At 41.1% G+C, this 27,601-nt stretch overlaps 3 protein-coding genes across 5 annotated transcripts in view; 2 read left to right on the top strand and 1 right to left on the bottom strand.

Moving 5' to 3' along the window:
• Window positions 1-10,408, top strand: part of Tom1l1 (target of myb1 like 1 membrane trafficking protein) — a 42,248-nt gene extending 31,840 nt beyond the window's left edge. Inside the window, exons 12-17 of one of the 2 annotated variants that reach the window (XM_029483603.1) lie at window positions 3,662-3,764; window positions 3,866-3,949; window positions 5,984-6,083; window positions 6,442-6,517; window positions 9,152-9,216; window positions 9,752-10,408. In XM_029483603.1, the coding sequence (XP_029339463.1) occupies window positions 3,662-3,764; window positions 3,866-3,949; window positions 5,984-6,083; window positions 6,442-6,517; window positions 9,152-9,215 (427 nt within the window). In that variant the 3' untranslated portion in view covers window position 9,216; window positions 9,752-10,408. The remainder of the gene's footprint in view (window positions 1-3,661; window positions 3,765-3,865; window positions 3,950-5,983; window positions 6,084-6,441; window positions 6,518-9,151; window positions 9,217-9,751) is intronic. The other variant, XM_021177885.2, reaches the window with a different exon arrangement.
• A 775-nt stretch (window positions 10,409-11,183) lies between these two features.
• Window positions 11,184-17,766, bottom strand: LOC110305777 (cytochrome c oxidase assembly protein COX11, mitochondrial). The gene is made up of 4 exons (XM_021177886.2): window positions 17,372-17,766; window positions 15,407-15,562; window positions 12,353-12,478; window positions 11,184-11,750 (listed from the first exon to the last, which is right to left on the bottom strand). Exons 1-4 carry the CDS (start codon window positions 17,732-17,734, stop codon window positions 11,568-11,570), a joined length of 828 nt encoding a protein of 275 aa, XP_021033545.1. The 5' UTR covers window positions 17,735-17,766; the 3' UTR covers window positions 11,184-11,567.
• A 51-nt stretch (window positions 17,767-17,817) lies between these two features.
• Stxbp4 (syntaxin binding protein 4) overlaps window positions 17,818-27,601 on the top strand; it is a 152,970-nt gene continuing 143,186 nt past the window's right edge. For both annotated transcript variants that reach the window (XM_021177757.2, XM_029483796.1), the window contains exon 1: window positions 17,818-17,891. The gene's annotated coding sequence lies outside the window, so the exon portion shown is untranslated. The remainder of the gene's footprint in view (window positions 17,892-27,601) is intronic.

Below are 27,601 nucleotides of genomic sequence, written 5' to 3'. Positions count from 1 at the left end.
CTTGTTTGAGAGTGTCTCTCAGCAGTCTTTACAGCTAACATGCTGGGAGAGGGCGGAGCCTAGTGATTCTGGTCAGTTTCAGTGACTTCCTGAAGCTATCAGGTTGATTACTTTCTGAGCATAAGGAGAGCCCTTGCAGGATGGAATGGTAAACTCCCCTTAGAACATCCTGTTGTGTCACTTCCTTTTAACCATCCTTTGTTTTAAGGAACCTCCCTCCAAGACAGACATTTTTAAATCTTAGAGGAAACTGCTGTACAATACATGGTGCAGATAAATAGAGATCTTACAGTCAGACAGACCTGTGTCAAAATCTTAGCCTTGCTTCATTTTAGCAGTTTGGCCCAGTGTGAAATTCTTAGCCACTGTGAGTTATCATTTTCGTCTAAGAATACTTCTTAGGAGTCACACAAAGATCATGAAATGTAAGTAAAATTCCTAATGTGGTATTTAATCCATCCCATAACAAGCTTTCAGTATGTCTCTTTCTGATTTTGTTCATGGTAGTCAGTTATGAAAAATACAGAGACCAAGGAGGATGGGGAATGGTTTTGGTGAGGTTAAGGGCCACACCAACTTCATGACATGCCTATGTATAGCAATGCTTGGTCACTTTGTTGAGTTTAGTTTAGTTTTGTTTGATTATTACTCCATTTGTGCACAAGAGGAAACTGGGACTTAGAAATAAAACTTGCCAAAATCCACATAGTAATTAGCAAAGTCACCAAATCAGAAATACCAGTGACTCTTAAAGAAATAGCAGTGGCTCATAAATGTGTGCAATGGTTTGCAGATTTCTCAGAGAATGGAAAAAACCAAGATTGGTTTTATTTATTTATTTATTTATTTATTTATTTATTTATTGTCTTTTAGAGTGATATGCTCTATAGCACAGGCTGACCCAGAACTCACTAGGTAGCCAAGGCTGACCATAAACTCATAACAGTCTTTGTACCACCATCTCCCAAGCGCAAGGTCATGAACTATCCTGTCTGGCATCCTGGTGTATTGTTTTTTTCTCTCAGATTGGCCAGAGTTGAAGTGTTTGATAGGAACTTGTTGGCTGCAAATTCTGTAACTACAAAATTCTGTAACTTTATAAGGGACAAGTGGCAATGTTTACTAATAAAATTAACACTGCATTTCCTTTGGACCTGAAAGCTTAAGTCAGTGATAGGCAGGCATGAACTACTTTCCCGTCGTCATGGTAACCTTGCTGGGTAACATGAGGATGTGTGAGTAAGACGGAAAAATTGGCCTTGTAGCAAATGTCTCCACAAGAGTCTTTAAGGAAGCCAAATCTTAGCTACCGGTTCTTACCTCTGTCCAACCCATCAGATCATACTCCAGTGTGCTTAGAATCACTGGAATGACTATTAATGTCTGTCACACAGCGAACTTGAAGACACAGGACACATATCACATTGCCAGCCCCCATAAGTTCTGACTGACTCAGTGGTCCAAATCTTAGTTTTCTCCTCATTCCAGGAGATTTACAAACTAGTGGCTTAAAAAACAAAATAAAAAAACAAAACAGACAAACAAACAACAAACCTGGTGTCTATCAGTTAATCCTCCGTAGATAATGTGCTTCGCCTTAAGGTTTTGTTGTGTTTTCTCTGTTAGTTTTCAGCAGTTTGTGATGTGTGGGTATGATTTATTCAGACATATTCAGACATATTTATGTAGGGTGGGCTGAGTACTTTAGTTTCCTATGGTTGCCATTACAAATTCCCACAAATGAGGTGGCTTAAAACCACAGGTAATTATCTCATCGTTATGCAAGCAAGATGTCTGGATTTCAGTCTGACTAGCATCTCACAGTCACGGCCCTCCGGCTCGTCCTCATTTTGAGGACTTGGTATTCCTTGGCTTGGCTGGTTTATTGGCTGTTCTAATTTCTGCCTCGCTCACTCACTTTTTCTAAGATCACTATCCATTGACTTGAAGCCTAATCCCATCATCCAGGTGAAAAGCCCTAACTACATGCACGGAGTCCTCTTTTCTGAATAAGACATCACAGGTTCCAGGCTTTACGACTTGAACATGCTTTGAGAGAGGATGGATAGCATTCAGTTCACCACATGGGCCTCTGGAATCCATGAGTTCATGTCTTTTGCCAAACTACTTTGGTAGGGGGGGCTTACTTATTCATATTTATTTTCAGTGCTACACACAGTTTGCTTTCTTGCTGGGACTCTGCCAGCAGTCGTTGGCTCTGTACCATCTCCTAAGTATTTTAGGGCCGGCTAGTTAGTCTCTTTCACACTTGTTCAAAGTTGAGCATGTCTCTGATGTACGTTCAAGTTCACCAACTGTTCACAACGAAACTTGTTCTGAATATGTTACTAATTTTCATTTTTACAAAATTCACTTCTGTATGCTCTCTACTTGTTAGCTGATACTTTCTATTTCTTTTCTCCATTTAAAAAGTATTACTGAGTACTTGCATCTTGGAATATTTGCACTACAATAGCTGCTTTAAAGTCTCCTTGGGATAGCTCCAGCATCCATGTCCTCTAGATATTCATTTCTGTTTGCTGTTGACTTAATATATTAATTTTTTCTGGTTCTTTATATAACTAGTCATTTTGAATTATATCCTTAGCATCATTTGATTTTATTAGTATATGCTTGGTTTTGGTAAAATGTCATTGATAATGTGGATACTTTGATTTGAGTAAGCGAAGAACTTGGTTAGATTCACTTCACAATCTCAGCCTGCTTCTGTCTATGGGGTTCGAAAGACAGCTGAATTTTCAAAGTCTTGCAGTGCATTTCAAATCTGTCCCGCCATGTATGTACCACCTTGAAGTCAACCAGAAGTGTAGTAGCTGTTTGTGTCTGTGTTCTTGGTATTTTGACATCATTATGGAGACTGGATTCGTGAACATATACGGGTCACTCTTAGGCGTTCATAACAACCTTACAAGAAAGTTTTCCTGAAATCTCTCACCTTGGTGGTATCTCTGGTGTTCCCCTTCTCTGTTTTCTACTCATCTGATTCTCCTCTCACTGGATCATCAGTCCCCACTGCCACCTACTACCCCATGCTGTTGAAGCCATAGCTCTGTCCATTGGAGAGGAAGTTTCCCGAATTTGAGTTAAATCTCCTATCAGTCCATGTTGCCTCTGCAGCCAGGGCAGTCTCTGGGCTTGGCTATGTTTGGAATGTAAAGGTGGGTCAGAGGCGGCTAGGGGAGTCTTTTTTGCTCCCTGCATTCAAATAGATGCTTTTTCCCCCCAGTACTGTATGTCTTATGCCTGTATCTGGGGTTCAGGTTGCATTCAAGTCTAGAGGATACAAAAATAAATAAATAAATAAATAAATAAATAAATAAATAAATAAATTCAATAATAGTTTACTGGAACTTACATTTTGGTCATTTTTCCCAGTCAGCCATTTTCACATTCCTGACTAGCTTCTGGCTTTTTGTTTTGTTTTATTTATGGTTTCCAGCTTTTCTAGTGGCGTTCTGTAAGAGGAATGGGATGAAACAATGTTTGTCCACTCCACTTTACCCAGAATGAGAACTCTCCCATCTCTCTTCTCTAACTCTTGCTCTGCACTGCTTCTCATCATTCAAGCTGTTAATGGGTGTTAGCTATGGATGGAAAGAGTAAAGGCTCTGTTTGCACTCATACGCTGTGCACACTCCAGGGCCACAGATCCACTACTGCCGAGGGCCGATGCTGTCTTTGATGTTGAGTTTCATGATGTGACCCGGAAGGCACTCAGACCAGATGGCAATGGCTATCATTTTGTGAGTGTGAAGTGGGGGCACCATTTTGTGTAATTTTCCAGCCTTCTTTTCAGACCAGGAGGATCAGTTTCTTACTTTTTGCATTTGTGTTCTCGCTGTAGGGTAATCATGCTGTGTTATCACACTATCCTAGGTTTCCCCAGAGGACCAGCCAAAACCTCGCCTCGAGTCACACATATGATAATGTGAGTAACCAAGCCCTTTTGCTACAGTTCACCTAGTCAGCCGCTGATCATGACCCAGGCACTGTTTGTTGACTCTTAGGTTTTACTCCGCGTTATCTTCACAGTTGGCTGGCAGAGCCATTGCTGGCCACCTCAATCTTTTGAAGATAGGCAAATTTTATTTTACTTCTCATAGATGAGATGGTTAAAGATGATGATTTTATAATTTTTGTGATATAGCTCAGTGGTGCAACACCTGTCTAATTGCACAGACCCTAAGTTTGATCTCCAGCACTATTAAGAAAAAAAACAGTTCAACACTGTTTGTATTTGCAAAGACTTGGAAGCTGTTCGTCACTCCCTCTCTAAGCCCCTTCCAAGGGCAACAGTGTCTCACGTAGTCATACTTGTGCCTAATTCCTGTCCTAGTCTTAGCTAGCACTTCCTCTTATGTGCTCATGACTCTCACATAGCCCTCATTTCTTTTCATTTCTTCTCCGGGTCTCGTCTTCTCTTGTAGCACAGACTTCCCTCTGTCTTGTTTACCTTCATTCCTTTAGGACCCTTTGTTTCCCCATCTTTCTCCTTAGAGACAGGGTCTCCTTTACCCAAAGTGGACCACAAACTCCTCAGCCTCATGCCTTTACCATCTAAACAATGGGATTAAAGGCATGCATTACCAGCCTTAATATGACCAAGATTTGACAATCAATGAAATTTTATCTTCAGCCTAGACCCTGTTCTCTGAACCCAGTAAATTCCATTTACTCTGCTCCCTTTCTTCCCAGTAACTACTCTCCTCAGAAGCACTGAAGAACCAGCTCTTCTAACAGATTCCATACCTCACTAAACACTTTGTCAGGTGCTTAAAGCCTTGTAAATATCATTGATCCCACCGTTTTCCCTTCTGCTTTAAAATATGCTAACTGCCCACATCTCTCCACTTTCACACCCCAGCTTAAGTGATCATACAGTGGATACTGTAATAACTTCTCCAGGCTTGTTTTACGCTTTTGCCTCCCAACGACTTTCTGCAGTCCCAATCCATCTCATTCAGCCCCAGATGATCCCAGAGTCATCTACTCTTAGCAAAACAAACCCAAGCAATCTCCAGACATGCCACTCATCCGCTCAAGCCCCACCTGCTTACCTTCCCCATTGGTTTATTCTGTAAAAAGCTCAGAATGGCAATCTATCGCACTGTCTTTAACCTCTGCTGTCTTGACTCCTGGCCTCTCTTGGCTCACTATGCATCAGCCATGATAGCCTTCCTGATGTCAGAGCCTAGAAACCTGTGCTCTCTAATATCAGTCAGCCCTTTGCCTGACGGTACCCAGTGGTGAGGCATTCGTTGCCAGGCTGAGAATCCCATTCTAGCTCAGCCTCTCTCCTCCCATAGCCTGCTCTTTCACCACAGAACAGGCCACTGGACACTGATCCTATTTCTTGTCTGTTTTATTTAGAGTCTTACGAGTGCCTGGCAACTAAGTAGTAGATGCCCAGAACATATTTATAGGATGGAGGAAATTACAAAACGTGGTTTTGCCTGAGTCAGGATCTTGCTGTGTAGATGGGGTGAGCCTGGAGTTCATCTTCCTGACTCAGCCTCTCAGGTTCTATCTTTATTTGGGCGTGCTAGCTAAACCTAGACCAAGAAGAAATTTATCTTTATTGGCTTTGCTTTGATAGCATCACTGTATGCCTACCTGTAAACTGAATTTCATTCCAGTCCAAGGCTGAGATTTCACATTCAGGGGGAAACGGAAGCTAGACTGAACCCACCCAATTCCAATTCTTCCTTAAAAGCAGTGTTTTTAAATACATTTTACATTTTATGTGGGAAATGGAATATAACGAGCATGAAACCAGGCAGAAAAGTAGTCAATCTTACAAGTATAGTTATTGCTTTAGAATGAAAGTAGTAAAAATGACTGGTTCCTACTCGATTGAGTGTGTACGGTTCTTGGCGCAGTGCCATTTGGAAGCCAGAAAATCTGAGTAAGAAAAGTGCTTACTGTAGAATGTATGCCTCAATGTGTGTTGTACTTCCTTCAGATTCACTCCAATTCAGTATTACTCCAGCCAGTTAGCCTACACACCGCCACAGCAGCAGCAGCAAACCAGAGGCTGCCACCCTTGCCAAGCAGTCATCCAGGTATGCAAAACCTTACACTTTGCATCAAGTAAGTAAACTTGTGAGAATGCCGGAATCTGCCAGAAATGATTACCTCAAAATAGGGGAGAATTATGGAGAGCTCACTGTTCATTGAAGCTACATGTAATAAACTCAGGGATGACACCCTTTTGACTCCCATTAGTTGAGGCCGGGAAACATTTTCTAGACAGACCTGTGGAACTCAGTATCATTTGAACAGTCTGTCTTGGTTGTATTTGTTACACTCATATACTTAAAATCTAAATTAAATATTCAATATTATGTTAAATAGAAATGGATTGGACGCACTCTTCCCAAGCACAGTGTACTTACTAGTCTTTGTTTTCTCCATCTAAAGTGATAAAAGACGGTGATCTCCAGCCGCCCAATTACTACGAGGTAATGGAGTTTGATCCTTTAGCCCCCACTACAGAGTAAGTCATTTATACAATTACTAATTTATGCTTTGTTGTGATTCCCTTTGGTGACAGAGCTACCCGAGCTTGGACATTCATTTAACTTTGTTTAGCTCTTGGCAGAAATTGATTGCCTTATTAAAAAGATTTGATTTTACGGTGGGCATTGCTCTTAATAGCCTTATTGCTCTCTAAGAAATAAAAATGCATATGAATCAGAAGATGGCCTAGTCGGCCATCAGTGGAAAGAGAGGCCCATTGGTCGTGCAAACTTTATATGCCTCAGTGGGAACGCCAGGGCCAAGAAGTGGGAGTGGGTGGATAGGGGAGTGGGTGGGAGAACGTGTGTGGGACTTTTGGGATAGCATTGGAAATGTAATTGAAACAAATACCCAATTTAAAAAAATATGGAAAAAAATGCTAGGGTTGCACATTAAGAATTAACCAGAACCAACATTCTGCATAGATTGGTGGCAAGTGTGTCTAGCTTGAAGGGGACACTATTCATTGACAGCATGTTAATGCCACATTTTAAAACCCAGAACTGAATCAAAAAGGCATGTAAAAGACCTTTTTGTGTTCAACATGTATAGCAAAAATATCACTAAAAGTGACTATGAATGTTAAAACTGTTTTACAGCCAGCAATAGCCATAACAGACTCATATACTTTGAGCACAGAGGAGACAAATGTAGGAGGGCCACAGCAAGGCCAGTGTAGGCTACTTGGCAAGACCTTGACCAAAAGAAAGATGAAAATTCTCCTAGCATCCTCACTTAATGATTTTCCGTTTGCCAAGCAGTATTTTGCAATAGACAGTAAGCACATCATAGGGTTTTATTATTTTATGTGTTTTATTTGCCTGCGTGCATGTCTGCACACATCTGTACCTGTGGAGGCAAGACAAGGGTATCAGATTCTGTGGAACTGATGTTATAGACCACTGTAAACCTCTATGTGGGTGCTGGGCATTGACCCCAGGTCCTCTGAAAAGTAGCCAGTGTTTTTAACTGCTGAGCCCTCTCTCCAGTTCCATATCATATTACTGCCCCCTCTATGCCCTGACACCCATAAAAAATGCTCAAAACAAGTTTTTGGAAATCACTATTCAGAAACTGGTAATCTGGAATCTATAGCTGATCCCAGTTGTATTTTGTTTGATCTATGCAGAATTGAAAATGTACATTTAAAAAATTAATTACTAACAGTTTAAAAATAATATAACCAAAATAGTCAGCACTTGTCAAGCTTTGGGATCCTGCTTTGGCTTACCTGTTTATACTCTAACAAAGGTGGTAGTAGTGAGAAGTGTATGTCTCCTGTACAGAGTATATTCTGCAGTTCACCAGAGCCCACTTGACCCATGACTGCCAATGACCGCACATGTAAGCATTAGATGTGCCCCCCTTATTTAGGCCCTTAAGAGTAGACAGCCATTTTGGCAACATTTATTAGTAAACCTTAGTGGACTCAGGACCTTCCTGACCTGAGTGCTGGGATTACAGGTATGTACACCCAACACTTTTTCTAACTCAGGATGATGCAATTTCCCTAGGTAATGCTTGATAAAAGTTGTTACGTCACTGAACATATTGGTAGTTAGAGAAACTGGCACTTACATCCCATGTCTAGCTATGTCAGGTCCCTGAGGCTATTCGGATTAACGGCTTTAATTAGGTATGTCATGTCCAGGTACCTCAGGTGAGAGAGATGGTCAGTAAGCAATCTGGAGAAGTAAAACCTTCGATTCTCACCACTGTGGTTCTTGCTTTCTGGAGACTTAGAACCTCGGGTCCACTGAAGGTCTGATTAAATCCAGGAACTTAAGGAAAAGCAGCCTCAGAAGTTCTGGGCTCTTCACAGCACTTGGCCAGGAATCCCAGTCCAAGAATTTTCTTTTTGTCTCAGTGGGACATATATAAAAGAATACAGATAATTCTCTTGTCGAACATTTCCCGTATTTTGAAGGCAGTGACTATGCTGTAAACATTAAATGTAAAGTGGAGACAGAAGTTATGTCATTGCTGTCAGTAGTAAAGGGTATAGTGACTAGAGTGGATGTAACAGGAATAACTAACCTAAATGAAGGCCAGAGGGCAGTCAGAGGAGGCAGCATTGCTAGTTGTTGCCAAGTCTACAAAAGAACTTGAATAGAAACCCAGTAGAAAGTTCTAGCACATTCCATGAGCTGGGAATGCCAACACACAGAATGAAGAAAGTAATGGGGATCTAGTGCCAGACATGGAAACTTTAACCTGTGGATAGCTATGATAACACTCTCCAGAGCACAAACAGGTCAAAAACCCAGAACTCCATGCTGTGTTAAGTTACATGGAAATAGGTGGTTGTATGAAAAGCCATTCCAGTGGAGACAGAGTTTTATCTTTGAAGTAAAAAAAGAAAATCAAACTGCCCAAATTTGAATCATAGTTTTCCTTTAAATCAAAAGTAAAAGTGAATTGGGTTTGAAAGGACATAGCAAAGACTCTAATATTGGATGTTGTATGTTAGAATAAGCTCAGCTCAAGGTTAAAGATCTCTTTTAAATCATTTATGATGCCTGACCATTCCTCAAGAGCCTGTATTTTTTGTTCCAGTGATGGTAATATAGTACTTTGAAGCTGATGTGCCTTGGTGGCTTTTTTTTTTCAGAGCTGTTTATGAAGAAATTGATGGTTACCACCAGAAAGGAGCTCAAAGTCATAGTGACTGCTAAGGTAAAAGACACCAGCTTATGCAACTTAACTTACATAGAATTTCAGTGGAATTATCACATTTTGTATGAAATTCTGTAAGGACCACATACGCCTGACACTTGCTTTAGTACAATACCAAATTCCTCTGAATTACTTAGTGATGACCAGTGCTCACTAATGAAATATAATCTCTGTGCTCTTGTCTAGAAATGAGGCATGGAAATTCAAAAGTTAATTTTGGGCATATAAGTATTAATGCTAACAAAACCAGATGATCAGTAGAAATTCCTTGTCATTTTAATGCAGCTCTTATGGCTCTGGTGGGCAGTACATACCCAGCTACCTGGACAACAGAAGCCATCATTAGTGCTCCTGCACCCATTATCCTATTCACACACTACTGGACACCTGACCTCTAATGACCTGTTCTCTTTTTATTCCCTTCTCATCTGTAACCATGGGAGGGGGAAGTGCCTTCCAGCCTTTCTGCTGTTTAACTGTGGTCTTCCAGTCGTTCGGGAAGGGCAGATGGGCCAATGTCTTCTCTTTATTTCAGATACACAAAGGGCCAGCTCTCTAAAGGAATCCTTGATCAGCAGAGGCCTGACAGACAAGACTTGCCAACAGGGAGAGCCCCAGTGGACCATTTCTCTGCTGGAAGCTTCAACAGAAGAGTTAACACTTCCTGGCCAACACTGCTGTTCCTGACAATGCCTTGAGACTTCAAGAAAATCTGGTTGTGAGGAAAACTGCCTAGGACTAGGCCAACTGGTTAAACTGTGAACTCTTACATTGTGCAGCCACTGCCTGCCATCAGTACAAATTATGACAGATCTATGATGGGGTACTTTAAGATCGATCATCCTACTATAAAATATTATAAACAGATGGGGAAAGGAAGAAAATGAGTGCCTTTATTTAACTGAATCTGAATGTACAATTCAGTTTGTACTTGTTTATAAATAACATTTTGGTTTAGAATTGCTTGAGAGACTTGTTTAATTATATTTCAAGTGCCTGAGTAGGCCACTGCATCAGGTGGCCTAAGATGTAGTTAGTCCTATGTAAACATTCTTGTTAAACATTCTTGTTTAACAAGAATGTTAAACATTCTTGCCTTTTATTATAATTCACATTCTGATTTGAAACAAAGACTCTTGGAAAACTGGACGATGCATCATTTACATAAAATTAAATTACTATTAATTTGTCAGTTGTGTTGTTGTTGTTTTGTCTTCTAGTTTAATGAGCTTTTATGTCAGTAAATCTTCACAATTTTACCCTTACATGATGTTAATGAACTTGGATTTATGATGGTAAATGCTAGCTTAGACTAGCAGGTGTAATTCTTCTGTTAGATGGTGATTCTGTCATTTCCAGATGATTATCTAGTCAGTACTCGGAATAAAACAGCCCTCGAGCTTAACAGAAAAAGGCACACTTGCACTCAGAAGGCAAACGTGGGAGCAAGTGACTCCTCCTCCACTCCACACTGAGTTTTTAACTGTTGGGCCAGCCAAAGAAAACTCAGCAGGTGAAAGCACGCGCTCCCCTGATTCCTGAGACAGTAAGACAAAGCTGTCTCCCACAGCTTGCCCATTGTCTGCTGCAGCATGGGTGGCATTCATCCTCCTCACATATTAAGAAGATAAATTTTAAAATTTGTAAATGGTGTCAGGTTATACTGAAGGAAAACAGCAGCCAGCATGCTTATGAACTAAACAGTTGCATATCGCTTCTCTTTCGAAGTTTTCAGATAGATACATTATTATAGATGTGAAGGGCTAATACTTCAGGAGGACTTAAACTGAACTATTAAAGCAGTTTATGTGTTTGTGTGTGGGCAGCCAGAGCATGCATATACAGGCAAGATGATTCTCCTGGCCCTACCTCCCAGCTCACTGTAAGAACTCTGGGATTACAGGTAGGAGCTACTGTATTCACTCTTTTAAGGCTGGTTCCGGGAATAGAAATCAAGTTGTCAGGCCTATGTGGCAAACACTTTATTGAACCCACTGATTAATATTCCTGGCCCATGATGCAGTTTTTAATAGTCACACTTGGGCAGTCATATATTCTTCAGGCTTGGAATATGAACAATATTCATATTCTATTACTTAAAACAGAGCTGTGTTTGTTTCCTACCCTTAAGCACCATCACAGGATAGCAGCATCTTTTCACCGCAGACTGAATTTTGAACTTGTTCTTTCAGTCTTAAGTGGGATAAATGAAGGTGCAAAGAAAGAAAGAAAGGTAAAACCATTTAAAATACGAGGCTTTAAAATACATTATTGTAGAATATTTCTCTTCTGAGAAAGCAATACATGATTTTCCAAAAATCACAAATCTGAAGCAGGCCTTGGGAGCTGCTTCAATTATAGCCTGGAACTGGCAACTTGTGCCCTTCCTTCGCTTCAAAAAAAGTGTAAGACAGAGTGATGAGGTCGACATTCACCATTCTTGGATCTTCTGCAAATTCAGGATCAATGTAGAAAAACACCGGCATATCTACTTCTTCTTGTGGATTAAGCCTTTGTTCTTCAAAACAGAAGCACTATAAATTATAGAAAGATACTTGGTGAATAATAGCAGGCCAACTCTATTACTTAAAGCAATATTCATTCCCTACCCTTAAGCACCATTATAGGATAATAGCATCTTTTCATCAAAGGCCGAGTTTTGCTTTAAGGGTTATAAATACAGTAGCCAGATGTAGTGGTGCAGCCCTTTGACACCACCAGTCAGCCTTGGTCTACATAGAGTCCCAGGACAGTCAGGATTACACAGACCCTGTCTCAAAACAAACGAACAAACAAAAGGAGCAAACACCATCTAGCTGGTGTAGGTAATGAAGAGGTTTTTTTTTTTTTAATTTTTTTTAAAGGCTTTATATTTAGACAAAATAAGTACTAACTGATGCTTTTGTTTTGTTTCTGAATCAGGGTCTCACACTGAAGCCTAGGTCAGGCTAGTATCAATTACATATCTGGCTGGCCTCTACCTCATGGCCCTGCTCCCATCTCAGCCTCCTGAGTACTAGGATTACAGGCTTAAACTATAACACCCAGCCAGAAAAGAATTCTTAGAAACTAAAAGCATTTAATTCATATTAAGCAGTTGCTCAAACATTTATCATAAAGTTTATATTCAGTTTACCTGTATTTTATTGAAATACTGTCCAGCTTCAAACGGTACAACATTATACGTAGAAATTCCAATTACTGGTTTGTCAGTAGGATTCTTAGCTTTATAAAATGCCAGTGCAGTCTCTCCTGGTACCACCTGTTTTAATAAACACACATTAGCTCCAGTGCCATGCTTTCCTCCTGCTAAATTAAGTCATATTATTTGCCTATTATACCTAATACCTAACTGGACCATAATACCTAATCCAATGTACTGGGAATATTGCAACAAGCCTATCTTAGATTCAGATTATATTTGCTTATGTCAATAAAGAACCATAGTTATGAATGTCCCTGTTGGTTGTCTGACATTCTTCAAGCAATAACCTACAAATTAATTACCATGTGTCCAAGGACAAACTAAGCAAACCACAACTCAAGCCCAAATACTTTATAATAGTTAAACCTGAATGTCATGATTGCCAAATCTTTTGAAGGACGACAATGTTAAACTTACTTTAATTCTGAGTGCCATAAATATATAACCAAAGTAAAACAAACAGAGCAAAATCTGTTCAGTTAATAATTTGAAAAATTAAAAACAAAAACAGTGGCACCCAAGGCTATAAAAAGATTCCATTGGACATCCTGTCACCTATACCAATTCACCATCACCCTGTTTACTGCTATGCAATTTGAACCATTATCCAAAGCTATAACCTACAAAATTCTTAATGAATATTAGGTGATGGTCACTAAACTGGACAAGCACTATGATGTATAAGAGTTTGTTAATAATGTGTGATATTAAAGCTTTTGAGTGTCATCTCCAATTAACATGCAAATCTCACTTCAAATCCTTCCAGAACTGCAATTAGTAAAAATTTACAAGCATTTGGATACAATATAGGAGTATGGTTACTTCTGTTACCATTGAAATAACTGACTCACATCTAAATATTTTTATTAGTAGTGGGGATGCTTAGCTCAGTGGTGGAACATAAAAGACCCTTGGTTCAGACCTCAGTACTTTCTCCTACCCCCAAAATTACATTTTTTTCTTTTTGAGGGACAGAAATACTTCTGATAAACCAGTAAATTACTTTTTATGATTATGATTCTCCACATTTTTCTTACTGTCATCTATACCACCAGAGTAAAAGTCAGAAAGCTATATAATATGACTAGGTACTGCTATAAACTCAACATTAATGACCAAGGGATTCAATCAGCTTTTAATCACAATTATAAACACATGACTTTGTTCCAGGTTATTAAAAGTTAAAATATAGTCAGCACCATACAAAGTACATGCCTCTATACCTCTAAATCACATAGACCTTAATGCCATAGTTGAATTTCTTTAAGAGGATATCAATGTTGAACTGACGTTAAATCTTATATTGTAATACAATAAGTTTACAACCAGAATAAAACTGACTGAATAAAACTTTTGTTTAAAACAAAAGTTAATACATGGAGAAATCAAGAAAAATAGCAAGCTAGGCTAAGTTGAGGCAGGACCATGAGTTTTAGGCCAGGCTGGGCTACACATTGAGACTCTCACAAAAACCTCTAATGTTATAGTTACATTCAAAGGGAAGGAAGGCACTTTTAAAAAGTAGACATTTCACTCCCGAGAAGAAATGGGGTAAAGAGTTAAACAAAGAATTTTCAACTGAGAAATACTGAATGGCTGAGAGGCACATAAAGAAATGTTCAACACCCTTAGTCATCTGGGCAATGCAAATCAAAACAACCCGAAGATTCCACCTCACACCAGTCAGAATGGCTAAGATCGAAAACTCAGGTGACAGATGCTGGCGAGGATGCAGAGAAAGAACACTCCTCCACTGCTGGTGGGATTCCAAACTGGTACAACCACTCTGGAATTCAGTTTGGAAATCCTCAGAAAATTGGATATAGTACTACCTGAGGACCCAGCTATACCACTCCTGGGCATATACCCAGAAGATGTTCCAACATGTCATAAGGACACATGTTCCACTATGTTCATAGCAGTCTTATTTATAACAGCCAGAAGCTAGAAAGAATCCAGATGTCCTTCAATAGAGGAATGGATACAGAAAATGTGGTACATTTACACAATGAAATACTACTCAGCTATTAAAAACAATGAATTCATGAAATTCTTAGACAAATGCATAGAACCAGAAAATATCATCCTGAGAAAGGTAACCCAATCACAAAAGAACACACATGGTATGCACTCACTGATGAGTGGATATTAGTCCAAAAGCTCCAAATACTCAAGATACAATTCACAGACCACATGAAGCTCAAGAAGAAGGAAGACTAAAAGTATGGGTGCTTTGGTCCTTCTTAGAAGGAAAACAAAATACAGGATCAAATATGGAGATAAAGTGTAAAGCAGATACTAAAGGAAAGGCCATCCAGATACCGTCCCACCTAGGGATTCATCCCATATACAGTTACTAAACCCAGACACTATTGTGGATGCCAAGAAGTGCATGCTGACAGGAGCATGATATAGCTATCTCCTGAGAGGCTCTGCCAGAGCCTTACAAATACAGAGACAGATGCTCTCAGCCAACCATTAGACTCATCTCCAGGTCCCCAATAGAGGAGTTAGAGAAAGGACTGAAGTAGTTTAAGGGGTTTGCAACCCTATAGGAAGAACAACAATATCAACCAACCAGACCCCCCAGAGCTCCCAGGGACTAAGCCATCAACCAAGGAGTACATATGGCTCTAGCTGCATATGTAGAAGAGGATGGCTTGTCAGGCATCAATGAGAGGAGGGATCCTTGGTCCTATGAAGGCTTGATAGATGCCCCAGTGTAGGGGAATCAAGGGCAGGGAAGTGGGAGTGGGTGGGTGGGTAGAGTAACACCCTTATAGAAGCAGGGGGTGTGAGGAAAGGGGGAGGATAATATTTGAAACGTAAATAAAGAAACTATCCAAAAAAAAAAAGAAAGTAGACATTTCAAAACACTTGTACAACTACATTTCATGAATTATATTTCACAATTATTGAGTGTAATTATTAGTGAGGTGTCCTAGCGTTTTGAAATGACCTTAGACAGGTGCACTAGTCACTCACATAGATCTCTGTTTGCTGAGGTCTGAAGTTCCACTGGAGACTGGCATGAACGTCAGCATTGAAGGTGACCTTAATGATGCGATCCTTGACAGGCACCATGTTCTCGATCTGGTCTGAGGAGTGCCCGGCCACTGCTGATCCTCCAAGCCCAGTAGTCTACAACAGACACTGCATATGGTAAACAGCAGGGTTTAGATCTTCACGGACTTACTGCAGAAAAGTAACATTTGGAAAGCGATTGAATGCTCTACTTGGAGCCAAACTGTATGCTACCTCTGGCCATTCTTGTAACTGCGTCAACGGTTTGCCTGTATTTGTTAAAGTGATTCCTACTTTTGAAAAGCAAAACTTGAAGACAAACTATTAATCTCTGAGAGGATGCCAAATATTTTCAAGTGTGATTTTCATTAAACACAGTCCCCTTCACTGCTAGTATATTTTACATAAACTATTACTCACTTAAAAAGTTGAACCAAACCTGGTCATTTTAACTTAAATGAGGAAATATCTACTTCCACGTTCCTGTGTATACTTTTCTGTACCATGGATTTTACAGTTCACATTAAGTTCATAACTTTATTCTTATATTCTGCCTTCCTAGGGCATCGTAACTGTTTTCCCACGTTGGAGGTTAATGGTTTCCTGCCTCTTAGTTGTAATCTCTGCATCCACACCTATTTACCCTTCATCACAGTTAATGAGGCCCTGACTTTCTTCTTCTTGTTGGGCTACCCTGCCCCGCCAACTACCCTAAAGTACCAAAAGAGTAATTTGGGTCTGACGTTTCGTCATCACCATTATTTCCTCATTAGATGTAGAGGTGGTATTACTTCCAAGGTGTACTGCTGCCTGAGGTTACCAGAATTCTCCCTTCTAGATAACTTACCTTTCTTACACCAGAAAAACAAAAAGCCATATGAGGCTAAAGGAAGAGGCTAAAAAAAAAAAAAACCCTACCATATTAATATTTTATTATCTTTCTTTCGCTTGTTACACATGTTACTTAGCTTTTTCAATTTCTCTCAATATTGTCAAATTAAACTTTAACCCTAAAAGATAAATCATAAATTTGACCTTAGTTAACAGGTAAGGATGTGATTCTGTTTCAGAGACTCAGTTTTAAGGTGAACTATTTTTTTTTTCATAAAGGATTTAAGTCGGCTGAATAAAAAGCAATTAAGTGTGCCATCCTACAATAACAAAACAATTCCTTATATATTCTAGGGACATGTTATTGAAGTTTCTCAAGTTTGGTGTTTAAACTAAAATGCAGAAAACAGAAAAATAATGTCCTGGGCTCAAGCCTATATTACTGAGTCTGTCACAGTTTTCCTGGGTTACATTTTAATTTGCTCATGAAGTGGGACCATTCTATGGCTTCCCGTATTTATTTCCTTCTCTAAAACTCGTTGATTCCACAAGTAACAGGGCATTCTTTTGGAAATATCGGTGCTTAACGTGGAACTTGATTTTAGGGTTTTTTCTTTTTTTTTTTCCTAAACCTCAGGCTAACCCAGCCTAGCCTGATGATGCTAACCTAGCCTAGGCTGATGATGCTAACCTAGAATGAGGAAAGCTTGAACACAGGAGTGTCAATTCCATTTCTGTGGGTCTCGGCCTATGTATACTATTAGCATTTTAGGTTGGACAATTATCTGGGGCAGGGGAGGTGTCCTGTGAACCTCCAGGTATGCGACAGCCGCCCTAACTCACGAACTGTTAGCGGTACCTTCTCCCCGCGCTTCACAGAATGGCTGTACTGATAGCCCTTTGAAGGGTGGCACCAGCTCCATCATTACCGGAACCGGCTTCCACTTGCAAGCTTTTTTTTAGTGACCTTGGGCACGTCCTTCCCGGTCTGGATCCGAGGCGACGCCCCCTCCCCCCTCCGGCGGGTGACCTCGGCCTCCCCGGCAGGGGGATGGCTCAGGTGGAATCCGTGCCGCGCCTCGCCCCCTCCCTTACCTGGCAGTAGAGCCGATAGAGGGGCACCGCGGCGTAGGAGGCCCCCAGCATGCCCACGGCGGCCGCGGCCACGTAGGTGAGCACCGTCTTGTTCCGCCGCCGCCACTCGTCCTCCTGCGCGCGCTGGAAAGGGTTGCTGCTCCTCGGCCGCCTTGGCGGCTGCGCCGCGGGCCCCCGAACCCCGCTCGGGCGCTTCCATGTCCCGAGGCGTCTCAGACCCTGCTCTGCGCCTCCGAGCCCATCCCACCCGGGCCTAAGCACCCGCTCTGCGTTCACCACAGTCCGCCCTGACCACCCGGGCTGCCTCCAGCCCCGGCCACACGAAGCCACCAACCTCCATCCCGGACACCAGAGCCCTCCCATAACCCCCCGGAAAGAACATCCGCCCGCCGGGGCCGCTGGCGAGATCTCGCGAGACCTCGCGAGTCTCGCGGTACCCGGCTTGAGCCCCCGCTGCTGCCTTGACTACCAGATTCCACAGGTAGCAGTGGCGCTACGGAGGCCGGGTGGCCCGAAGAGGGTAAGTTCGCGTTTTTTTGCTAAGTGACTGTGCCTTGCACTTTTGTTTCCTTGGGATGCTTCTTTAGTTTACTTTGCAGAAAATGCATTTGGGCCTTCGGCGTGCAAACTCCTCACTGGGGCTTGTATCCCCATCTTCCCAAACTTCGCCAGCCTTTGTCTCGACCTAGCGGCCCCCAGCGGCAGCTCTGCCGCGGGGCTCCCACTTGGGGTTCGCTAAGCCCCGTTGCTTTCCACCGCAGACTGAGCGCAGGCAAACGTCCCTCTTTCAGGAACACTTACTGTGAGAACCGCCTTTCTCTCCAACACCCTCGACCTGTGCATCTTCTCAGCCCCATGGGCAGATGTCTCCCACTGCGCTCATCACCCCTCTGCTATTTACCCAGCAAAACCATTAGGTCAGACGGCCGCTGAAAAAAACCAAGTTTGTCAGAATAGAGGGACCAGGACAGGAGGGCCTTTAAAGGAGGGACTGAAGGAATAAAGATGTGCATCTTGCAGGCAGAGACCCCTGGGAAATACGCTAAAGCTTTCTTCAGTTCTCTAAATGTTACACAAACCAGGACCAATATTAAATAGCACTGAGAGCAGATTCCGAGGTTAAGCATCAATGAATTTACTCAAGTCTTGTCCTTGCATAAGTTTTATTTTAATATGACTTCTCTGTAACCTGATGGCCCTGTTTCGTGAATGGAAATCACAGTAATTCAAAGAGGGTAAGAATATAATGTGATTTTGCCATTGCTTGAAGCATAGTAAGACTTTTATAAAAGTTAGGTCATTTCTTTTTCAAAATAATGGTTTGGTTTTATTACTTCTTTGAGGGTATTTTACTCTGTATTTGGGTCATATTCATCCCCTACTCCAGGCTCCTTCCAAAACTACTCTCCCCCGACATTATTATTATCCAGAGTCCAGTCTGAAGGCGAACTAACTCATTGATGTGCTGGTCTGTGAGTGTGATCGGTGTGATCAATTGCTCCATTAAAGAAAAGACTTTCCTTCTTCGAGAAGCTGTAAGAAGCCAATAGCTCTCTCGTGCCCACCTTTCCACCTTCATAAGCTAGAGCTTATTTCTGATGGCCGCTGTGGGTCTAACTATCCCCACATTGTGGATTGGAACTGAAAGCCGAAAGAGCTGTCAGTCAATCAGCATGTATTCCTTGACTCTCACTGAGCCATACACCTTTTTAGTTTGCTGGGGACATTCCAAACTAAGTCAGGTACAATGACTTTTGTTATTGACTGCAGCCTCTACTGAAGGACTCAGAAAATAAATGTAAAATAAAGGAATTTCAACTAACAGTGTCTGCTATGAAACTAGCTGATGATGGCATGAAGTCATTGAGAGTGACAATGGGGAGGGATTCTAAAGAGGTAAACGAAGGTCTTCCTGGAGGTGACATTTGAGCCTACTCCCAAACTGTGAAAGAGCTACCCACGAGACAAAAATCTCACATGTACACAAGTCCAGAGGCAGAAATAAGTTGGACAGGATTGAATATCAACAAAGCCAAACAACAACAACAAAAACAGGGTCAGTGTGGGAGCGTGCAGAGCGAGCAGAGTTAACAGTGAAAGCAAATGGGGTCACAGCAGGCACAGACACCTGATACTACAGAGCTATTTCAGCCATGGCTAAGGGACAAAATGGGAGTGATTGGATATGATTTGATTCACACTGCAGGAAGAACATGATGTAAGTCCCACGGTGAGAATGAGCAGGGCAAGGGGAAGCAGAAGTGAGGGGCATCTATACTTTGGTGACAGTGGAGATGATGGCCTTGAGGAAGTAACAGAATAGTGGCCACAGCGCTGATGGCTCTAGGCATCGTCTAGGACATCACTCTAGTACGTGGTCACGGAAGTTACAGACTTCTTCCTTTCTCCCATCCTGGTATGACAGTGTTTGATCACCCTTTCCCTCTGCATGTACTTTCATTCTGATACCAGATTGTCAACATTTTGCTCTCATGTTACTTTTCTTACCGCATAGACTCAAATTCTATATGAGGGGGCTGGAGAGGTGGCTCAGACCTTAAGAGCATCTGCTGTTCTTGTAGAGGACCTGGCTTCAGTTTCCTGCACTCACCTAGGGACACAGAACTGTCTCTGACTTCAGTTCCTGGGAATGTGATTCTACCTTCTTCAGGCACTGCACATACATGGCACATACATGCAAACAATATACTTGTAAATGTTTTTAAAATCCTATGCTAATGTTAATGTGCTTAAAGCCAACAATATATTTCCTTCAACTATTTTCCCTTTCCAGCTATTGTTTCTCCATATTTTTCAAAACAGCTGTATAAATATGTCAATAATAGGGTTGCAATCATGACTGCTTTCTTATTTATTGCTTTCTTATTAATTGAAAGTGAATATCTGAGGAACAGCCATTTTGATAGCAGTAAAGTGATGTAGGTCTTTCTAGATTTCTCTTTTAATAAAATGAAATAGGTACCAATCCAATTCCTGTATGATAATGAAAAATAACAGCTCATGTATATAAAAGTGTTTCTGGATGATAGCTAAAATGTTTCAATCTCCAATATTCACTTTGAAATAATTTAAAAGTTATATAAACATTGCGTAAATAATGCATTCCCTACTTATCCTTCACCTGGTTTCCAAGATCTTAAAGATCTTTGTACCCTTGGAGACGAGGGCAGACAGACGATATTCTGGAACTGTAAACCGAATCCTTGCATGAGTGTTGATTACAAGGACACAGCACAGGCATCCATCAAGTATTTAACATCAGCCCAATGTTGTGCGATCATAGCATAGTAATACAATGCTATCACCTTGACCCATCATAGCAGCACACTTCAGAAGAGGTTACTCAACAAATGTATTACATTTCTGGAAGCTGAAGAACCAAGATCAAGGTGGTGGCTAATTTTTCATGAGGAATCTCTCTCACTAGTGGCAGACTTGTGTACTCACATGCCTGACAGGAGTCAGCAAGCTTGCTGATGTCTTTCTTAAAGGAGCACTAGCCCCTTCTGATCAGTCAGTTGTTCCACCATTATGATCTCATTTAACCTTAATAACTCTTTCAACTCTTTCATCTGAACAGAGTTCCACCAGGGCCAGGGTTTCAACCTGAGGGTTTTAGGGAATGTGCCAGTTCAGAACTTCACACCCTGGTGTCCAAGAACTCTACTGAAATTAATACCGCGTATGCTGCTGTTTCCAACTTAGGTCTAGAATCCTGTCTGGGATGGCCCCTGGTTTCCAGTTGTCTTGCCCCTTTAGCTTACACCAGTGTGAAGCTGTTCTTTAGCCTTTCTCCATGGCCTTGAGATGTTTAATTACCTCATGGTTAATTGGCATACTATCCGTTGGTATGCGTGTAAATGATTTTTGTGTATGACTTTTTTTTTTTTTTTTGGTTTTCTGAGACAGGGTTTCTCTGTGTGGTCCTGGCTGTCCTGGAACTCACTCTAGACCAGGCTAGCCTCGAACTCAGAAATCTGCCTACCTCTGCCTCCCAAGTGCTGGGATTAAAGGTGTGCTCCACCACTGCCCGGATTGTGTTTGATTTTTATGAGCCGTTTTAGAAGCACAACTGAAGTGATGTGCCTGTCTCATTGAATTTCCTTAGGAGTCACATAGTGACATCCTGATTCATGACCAAGGTTTTTATCTCTTTACTGAGGTGTATCTTCAGGGATTTCTTTCTATTTTTGTTGTTTAGAGATAGGGTCTTCCAGAGAAACCCAGGCTGGCCTCAAACTCAAAAATCCTCCTGCATCAGACTCCAGCACTGCAATTACAGATGTGTATCACCATACCTGGCCAAGTTTCTTTATTACAAGGGTTGTAAAAATTATTTTATGCTCATTAAGAAACAACTAATGTGGTTTGCGGGGAGAAGCTATTGGAACCATCTGTAAGGCCGAGTATTACTCCTTAACACATCTTTTTTCTTTTTTTTGAGAGAATTATTTATTTATGTATGTGAGTACACTGTCTTCAGGCACACTAGAAGATGGCATCAGACCCCATTACAGATGGTTGTGAGCCACCAAGTTGTTGCTGGGAATTGAACTCAGGACCTCTGGAAGAGCAGTCAGTGCTCTTAACTGCTGAACCATCTCTCCAGTCCTCCTTAACACATTCTTACTTGCTTCTGTGTTCCTGTCAATACAGACCCATTAATTCCTTTTCTGATGAAGGGGAGAATTTGCCTTTTCCGTGATCCCCTTGCCTTTTCCCTGACCTATCCTCAGCATCAGCCATTACTGCGGGAGTTTGGCCTCTACTTTAGGGGAGGTTCATATTTGGAAATAAAGTCCGGGAAACAGAAGTAGTCGTTGCTTCTGGGCCTTCTCAACACAGAACTGGATGACTTGTATATACACTGCTACGGTTATGTGGATGTGCCCAACAAGAAAAATAAGCTACTATTTTGTTTAAATATATATTCTTTACTGTTTGTTCCCTTCAACACAAAGCAAATCTCCATAGCTGAGAACCTGGCCCCAAACATTTTGAGCTCACTTTTGCCTGGTATGTCAACTCAAAGAGTATGCTACATTTTGAGCAACATCTAAAAGCACAGTAGGACAAAATCAAAGAGGGCATGACCATTCAGCTTCTGGCCGTTCTGAAGACCCGGAGGGAGGGAGAAAAGCCACGTAGGAAGAGTTCGGTTCCGGAAACAGTCCTTTTTCCTACTCTCTCCCAAGTTCAGCCCTTACTGAGGCCAATCTTTCCACTCTGTAAATAAAAAGCAATAAACAAAACCAAAAGACAGACTCAGAGCACCGAAGTAATCTACAAACTTACATAAGCTTATTCAGCGGGGTAGTATCAGACTTAGAGCTTAAGCTTAAATGCTTGTGACTCTCTGCTTCTCAGTATTTTCTGCACCCTGTGTAGAAAACAGCTTTGCAGTCAACAGTGGTAGCAACGAAACACAACTATTTCCTTTTCAATGTCAGAGAAAGGTTCTTCTGTGTTAATTAAAATCATTACTGTGAGAAGGTTTCTCTATATAAGGTAGCACATGTTAAGATGATTTCTGAGCAAGAACAAACTAAAGCTAAATATAGATTGAAGTCAGAAAATGGTATGGAGACATGAGGTTATGGACCTTATAATACAAGATTGACATGTACACCTATAAGAATGACACAGTATTAGGAAATGCTGAAATTTATTTATTTTTTTCCTCTAAAGCCTTAAATGAATGCATAACCCTAGGCTATCCCACCAGTGAGTCTGAGTGTGTTTGTGATACTGCATAAATCACTGTGGTAACTAATGCTGAGTAGTGTCCCACTGTGGACGGAATGTGAACTCCTTGAGCTAGTCGAGCCCTGTTCTGAAGCCAGAAGTACAATTACATAAAGCTGGAGTGACATTGAAGACTTGACATTTAATGTCCAGTACCAGCAAAAACTAATTAAACCTGGTAAACTCCTTCTAGTTAGCTATGGTCATATCCAGTTTCACATTTATACGGTAAAGTCATACAAACCTTTTGATATTCACATAATGTTGTCTAAACTGGTTGTTGGGTTTTCTGAAGATCTTAAAGATAATGAAAGTGTAGCTTTAAGTTTGGTTTGCAGTTTTATATTTGTGTGTGTATTATTTATTCATTCATTAATTTTTCAAGACAGGATTTCTCTACATAGCACTGCTGTCCTGGAACTCACCCGGTAAACCAGGTGGGCTTCAAGCTCACAGATCTGCCTGGCTCTGCCACCCATACCCTGAGTACTGGGGTTGAAGGTGTGTGTCATCATGCCTGGCTGTATCATCATGCCTGGATCATATTCTTCAATATTTCTGAAGTATAATATCATTGCAGCTTCCGCCTAAATATGCTGGCTACTGATCTGCATTTTCTAGTAGTTTGATTGCCTAATAAAGTTCCTAGATTCATGCAGCAATGTGTAATAGCTAGCAATGATTTTAATAACATTAGCAGCTGTTTATTTTGGAGCTATTTATTATAATAATTGTGCACACAGTATGAAGGAATACATAGTTATATAAATAGTAAGAAAAATGAGTTGTAATTAGTTGGAACCAGGCTAGATCACCACTGTGTCCCAACTAGTGCATAGTGGTACCATAACGTTGCCTCAGGTTCCTTCTGGGATCCTTCAGGGATCCTTCTGTCTTACTTTCTGACAGCTGCTTTTATGCCTTTTTGATGGACTGGTTCTTGTAAATAGTCTGTAATGAGCTTGTCTCAGTGACAGATCGGATGAAATGAAAAGCATTCATTAATATACACTCTTCATTCAATAACATCTATCACCACAGTAAAGCCACCTTCATAGATATGTGGCTCATCCAGTTTATTCTACAGGACACTGTTCCTAAAATGTCCCACTATTTTAGATGGTCTTTGCACTTGATTTGAGTCTGCTTGTTTCTGCCCTGTAGAATCTTATGTTTTCATTGTATATTAGGCCTTGTTCTAGTTACTCCTGATCAAATCAGATATATATAGAGATATAGATATGTATATATGCACACACACAGATACATACACACACACACAGAGGTACATGCACACACCCTGCTGTCATATCCTCAAACACTGTCATTCTGGCATGATTCATTCTAAGGAACAGTATACTTACTGGAGTAAGCATCATTAAAGGCGAAGGCACAAAACCAAGGGAAATGCAGAGAGCCGAGAGTCCAGCCTTAGCTGGGTAAAGACAGGGAGTAAAGTAAAAAGGCAAGTCTTGACTCCCAGAAGTAGTCAAGCTATTCTTTGAACTAAAATAAGTCAAAGCTCCAAGCTCGTTACCTTTGTACAGTGAATCAGTGTAGAGCCTGGCTACTCTGCCCGCTCCTGTCCTGTCTCCATTCACTATGGCCCAGCTGCACTTCTTCGTTATCTGTATGCCCCCACATAACCATTTGTCTACTGTCTCTTCCCAGTCATGGCTGAGTAATTAATTGTTGGTTCTTACCTACTTTAAATTCATGTTCCTTTGTCTAGTCTCCTTTGATATTACTTCTCAGTATCTGAAACAACTCATTTTATTGTAGCTGTTTATTGTTTTTTCTCTCACCACTGATAGCAAAAGTTTGGCTTGTTCACAAGGACAAAAATGTAGCCCATCCCCTATATGTGATTGACATGTAGATCCCTGTGGAGGAGCATACAAATAAAAGCAAGCAGGAAGACATTGGGGCTGTTTCAGGAGACTTGGCTGTGAAGACCTCATGGATCATAAAGCCCCAAAGTCCTTTTCTGAAGCATTTTCCGTTATCTTCTGCAACGGTTGTCTATGTGCAGATTCTTATGTGTCTTCCCCCTTAGGAAAAATGAGCAGCATTTCTGGGCTACTTGAATCCCTAAAAGAAAAAGAAAACTGCAGTAGCAGAACAAATACTGCCTTTAGATACTGACTAAAGGAGATAGTGAAAAACCTCTTTTGGTCACCTTTCATATCTTGGCTTTCTAAACATTTCACATTACATAAAGAGGATCACCTAAGTAAAGTAAAAGGAGGCATTCCTAAATTCCTCCCACCCGCCAAGAGAGAGACCTAAGACAGGGGACAAAGTAAGGAACCGAGAACAAGTGAGATCACCCATGGAGGAGAGTAGTTTTCTTGAGTGAAAGCCACCGAGCCAGTGTTCTTAAATAACCCATGGTTTATACATAGTTGATGCTGTTTTGAAGGTCTCTGCTGTGATGTGGTATGCAACCTGTGGCCTCTGTTTCCAAAGCTGTTCATTTCGTTTTTTTCAAGTGTGATTGGAACCTGTAGGTCTTACTTCACAAGGGACATTTATTTTCTAATATGAGGTTCAGTGATTCACTAAGTGATAGAAATTTTTTACCCATCTGTCAAATATAAGTCAGACAATTTGTTTTGTAAACTAGGTAGTCAGCATCACTGTGCCCTTGTTCTCTCTTGTCTGCAGAATAAGGTAATGATGTTAACCTGCTGTTAAGGGTTGATCTTTTACTGTGTACTGTAATGCTAACTGTGGGCCCACAAGACCTGGTTGCCCCAGATTCAAGAGAATCCACATGTAGACCCAAGTGACACTATGTGACCCTTCCCCACAAGTTATTTCTAATGGATGAATAAAAATGCTGACAGCCAATAGCTGGGCAGGTGAGACAGGCTGGGCAGGCCGGAGGTCAGGGAAGAACCATAAGGGAGAGAAGAAGGTGGAGGAGGAAGGAGAAGCTATCATGGGTTAGGTGAGTTCATGAAAACATAGCCCTAAGGGCTGGCCGATTGGAGTTAAAAGCAGCCCAGATGAAACATAGTAAGTAATAATGGGGTTATTGATAGGAAAGTAGATTCTAATAGCATAGAGGGTAGATAGCTGCCTAGCTCTTGTGCTATTTAAGGCTTATTGTAAATATAAAGGTTGTACTTGTCATTTACCCAGGAACTAAATGGTCAAAGCCCAGGTATAAACTCCGGATTGGAGTAAAAATTTCTACAACAGTCTGCTTTTCCCACTCTGGTCCCTCATAGATGACCTAATATCATGCTGTCTCATGCCAGACTCGTCTTAAGAGGCATGTATGTTTCAGAAACAAAATGTTACTCCCAGCCCTCCACCCCCCCACAAAGAAGCACAGGAGTATTTGTAATGTAGCAACTACAACATGGGTGTGTTTGCTTTTCCACATATGGAGTAACTGGCCAAGTTAGTGACTTCTCAAATGTCTTGGCTATTTGGGCAGCAGAAGTGGAGCTCAGGCCACTGGAACAGACTCTTAGTTGCTGCACAATCTACATTGTCCTAGTTAGAGTCACTATTGCTATGATGAACTACCATCCATTTACCTGTGAATTTCATGAAATTATTGTTTTTAATAGCTGAGAAGTACTCCATTGTGTAAATGTACCAAATTTTCTGTATCCATTCCTCTATTGAGGGGCATCTGGGTTCTTTCCAGCTTCTGGCTATTATAAATAAGGCTGCTATGAACATAGTGGAGTATGTGTCCTTGCTATATGTTGGAGCATCTTTTGGGTATATGCCCAGGAGTGGTATAGCTGGGTTCTTAGATAGAGCTATTTCCAGTTTTCTGAGGAACCACCAGACTGATTTCCAGAGTGGTTGTACAAGCTTGCAATCCCACCAACAATGGAGGAGTGTTCCTTTTTCTCCACATCCTCACCAGCATCTGCTGTCACCTGAGTTTTTGATCTTAGCCATTCTGACTGGTGTGAGGTAGACTCTCAGGGTTGTTTTGATTTGCATTTCTCTGATGACTAAGGATGTTGAACATTTCTTTAGGTGGTTTTTGGCCATTTGAGATACTTCAGTTGAGAATCTCTTTTTAGCTCTGTACTCCATTTTTAGTAGGGTTATTTGGTTCTCTGGGGTCTAACTTCTTTAGTTCTTTGAATATTTTGGATATTAACCCTCTATCAAATGTAGGGTTGGTAAAGATCTTTTCCTAATCTGTGGAATGCTGTTTTGTCCTATTGACAGTGCCCTTTGCCTTACAGAAGCTTTTCAATTTTATGATGTCCCATTTGTCAGTTCTTGATCTTAGAGCATAAGTTGTTGGTGTTATGTTCAGAAAATTTCCCATGTGCCCATGTGCTTGAAATTCTTTCCCACGTTTTCTTCTATTAGATTCATCGTATCTGAATTTATGTGGAGGTCCTTGATCCACTTGGACTTGAGCTATGTTCAAGGAGATAAGAATGGGTCAATTTGCATTCTTCTATGTGTTGACCACCAGTT

The sequence above is a fragment of the Mus caroli genome, chromosome 11, assembly GCF_900094665.2.
Source record: "Mus caroli chromosome 11, CAROLI_EIJ_v1.1, whole genome shotgun sequence".
In the NCBI taxonomy this organism is placed as follows: domain Eukaryota; kingdom Metazoa; phylum Chordata; class Mammalia; order Rodentia; family Muridae; genus Mus; species Mus caroli.
This window is presented reverse-complemented; position numbering and strand designations above follow the sequence as displayed.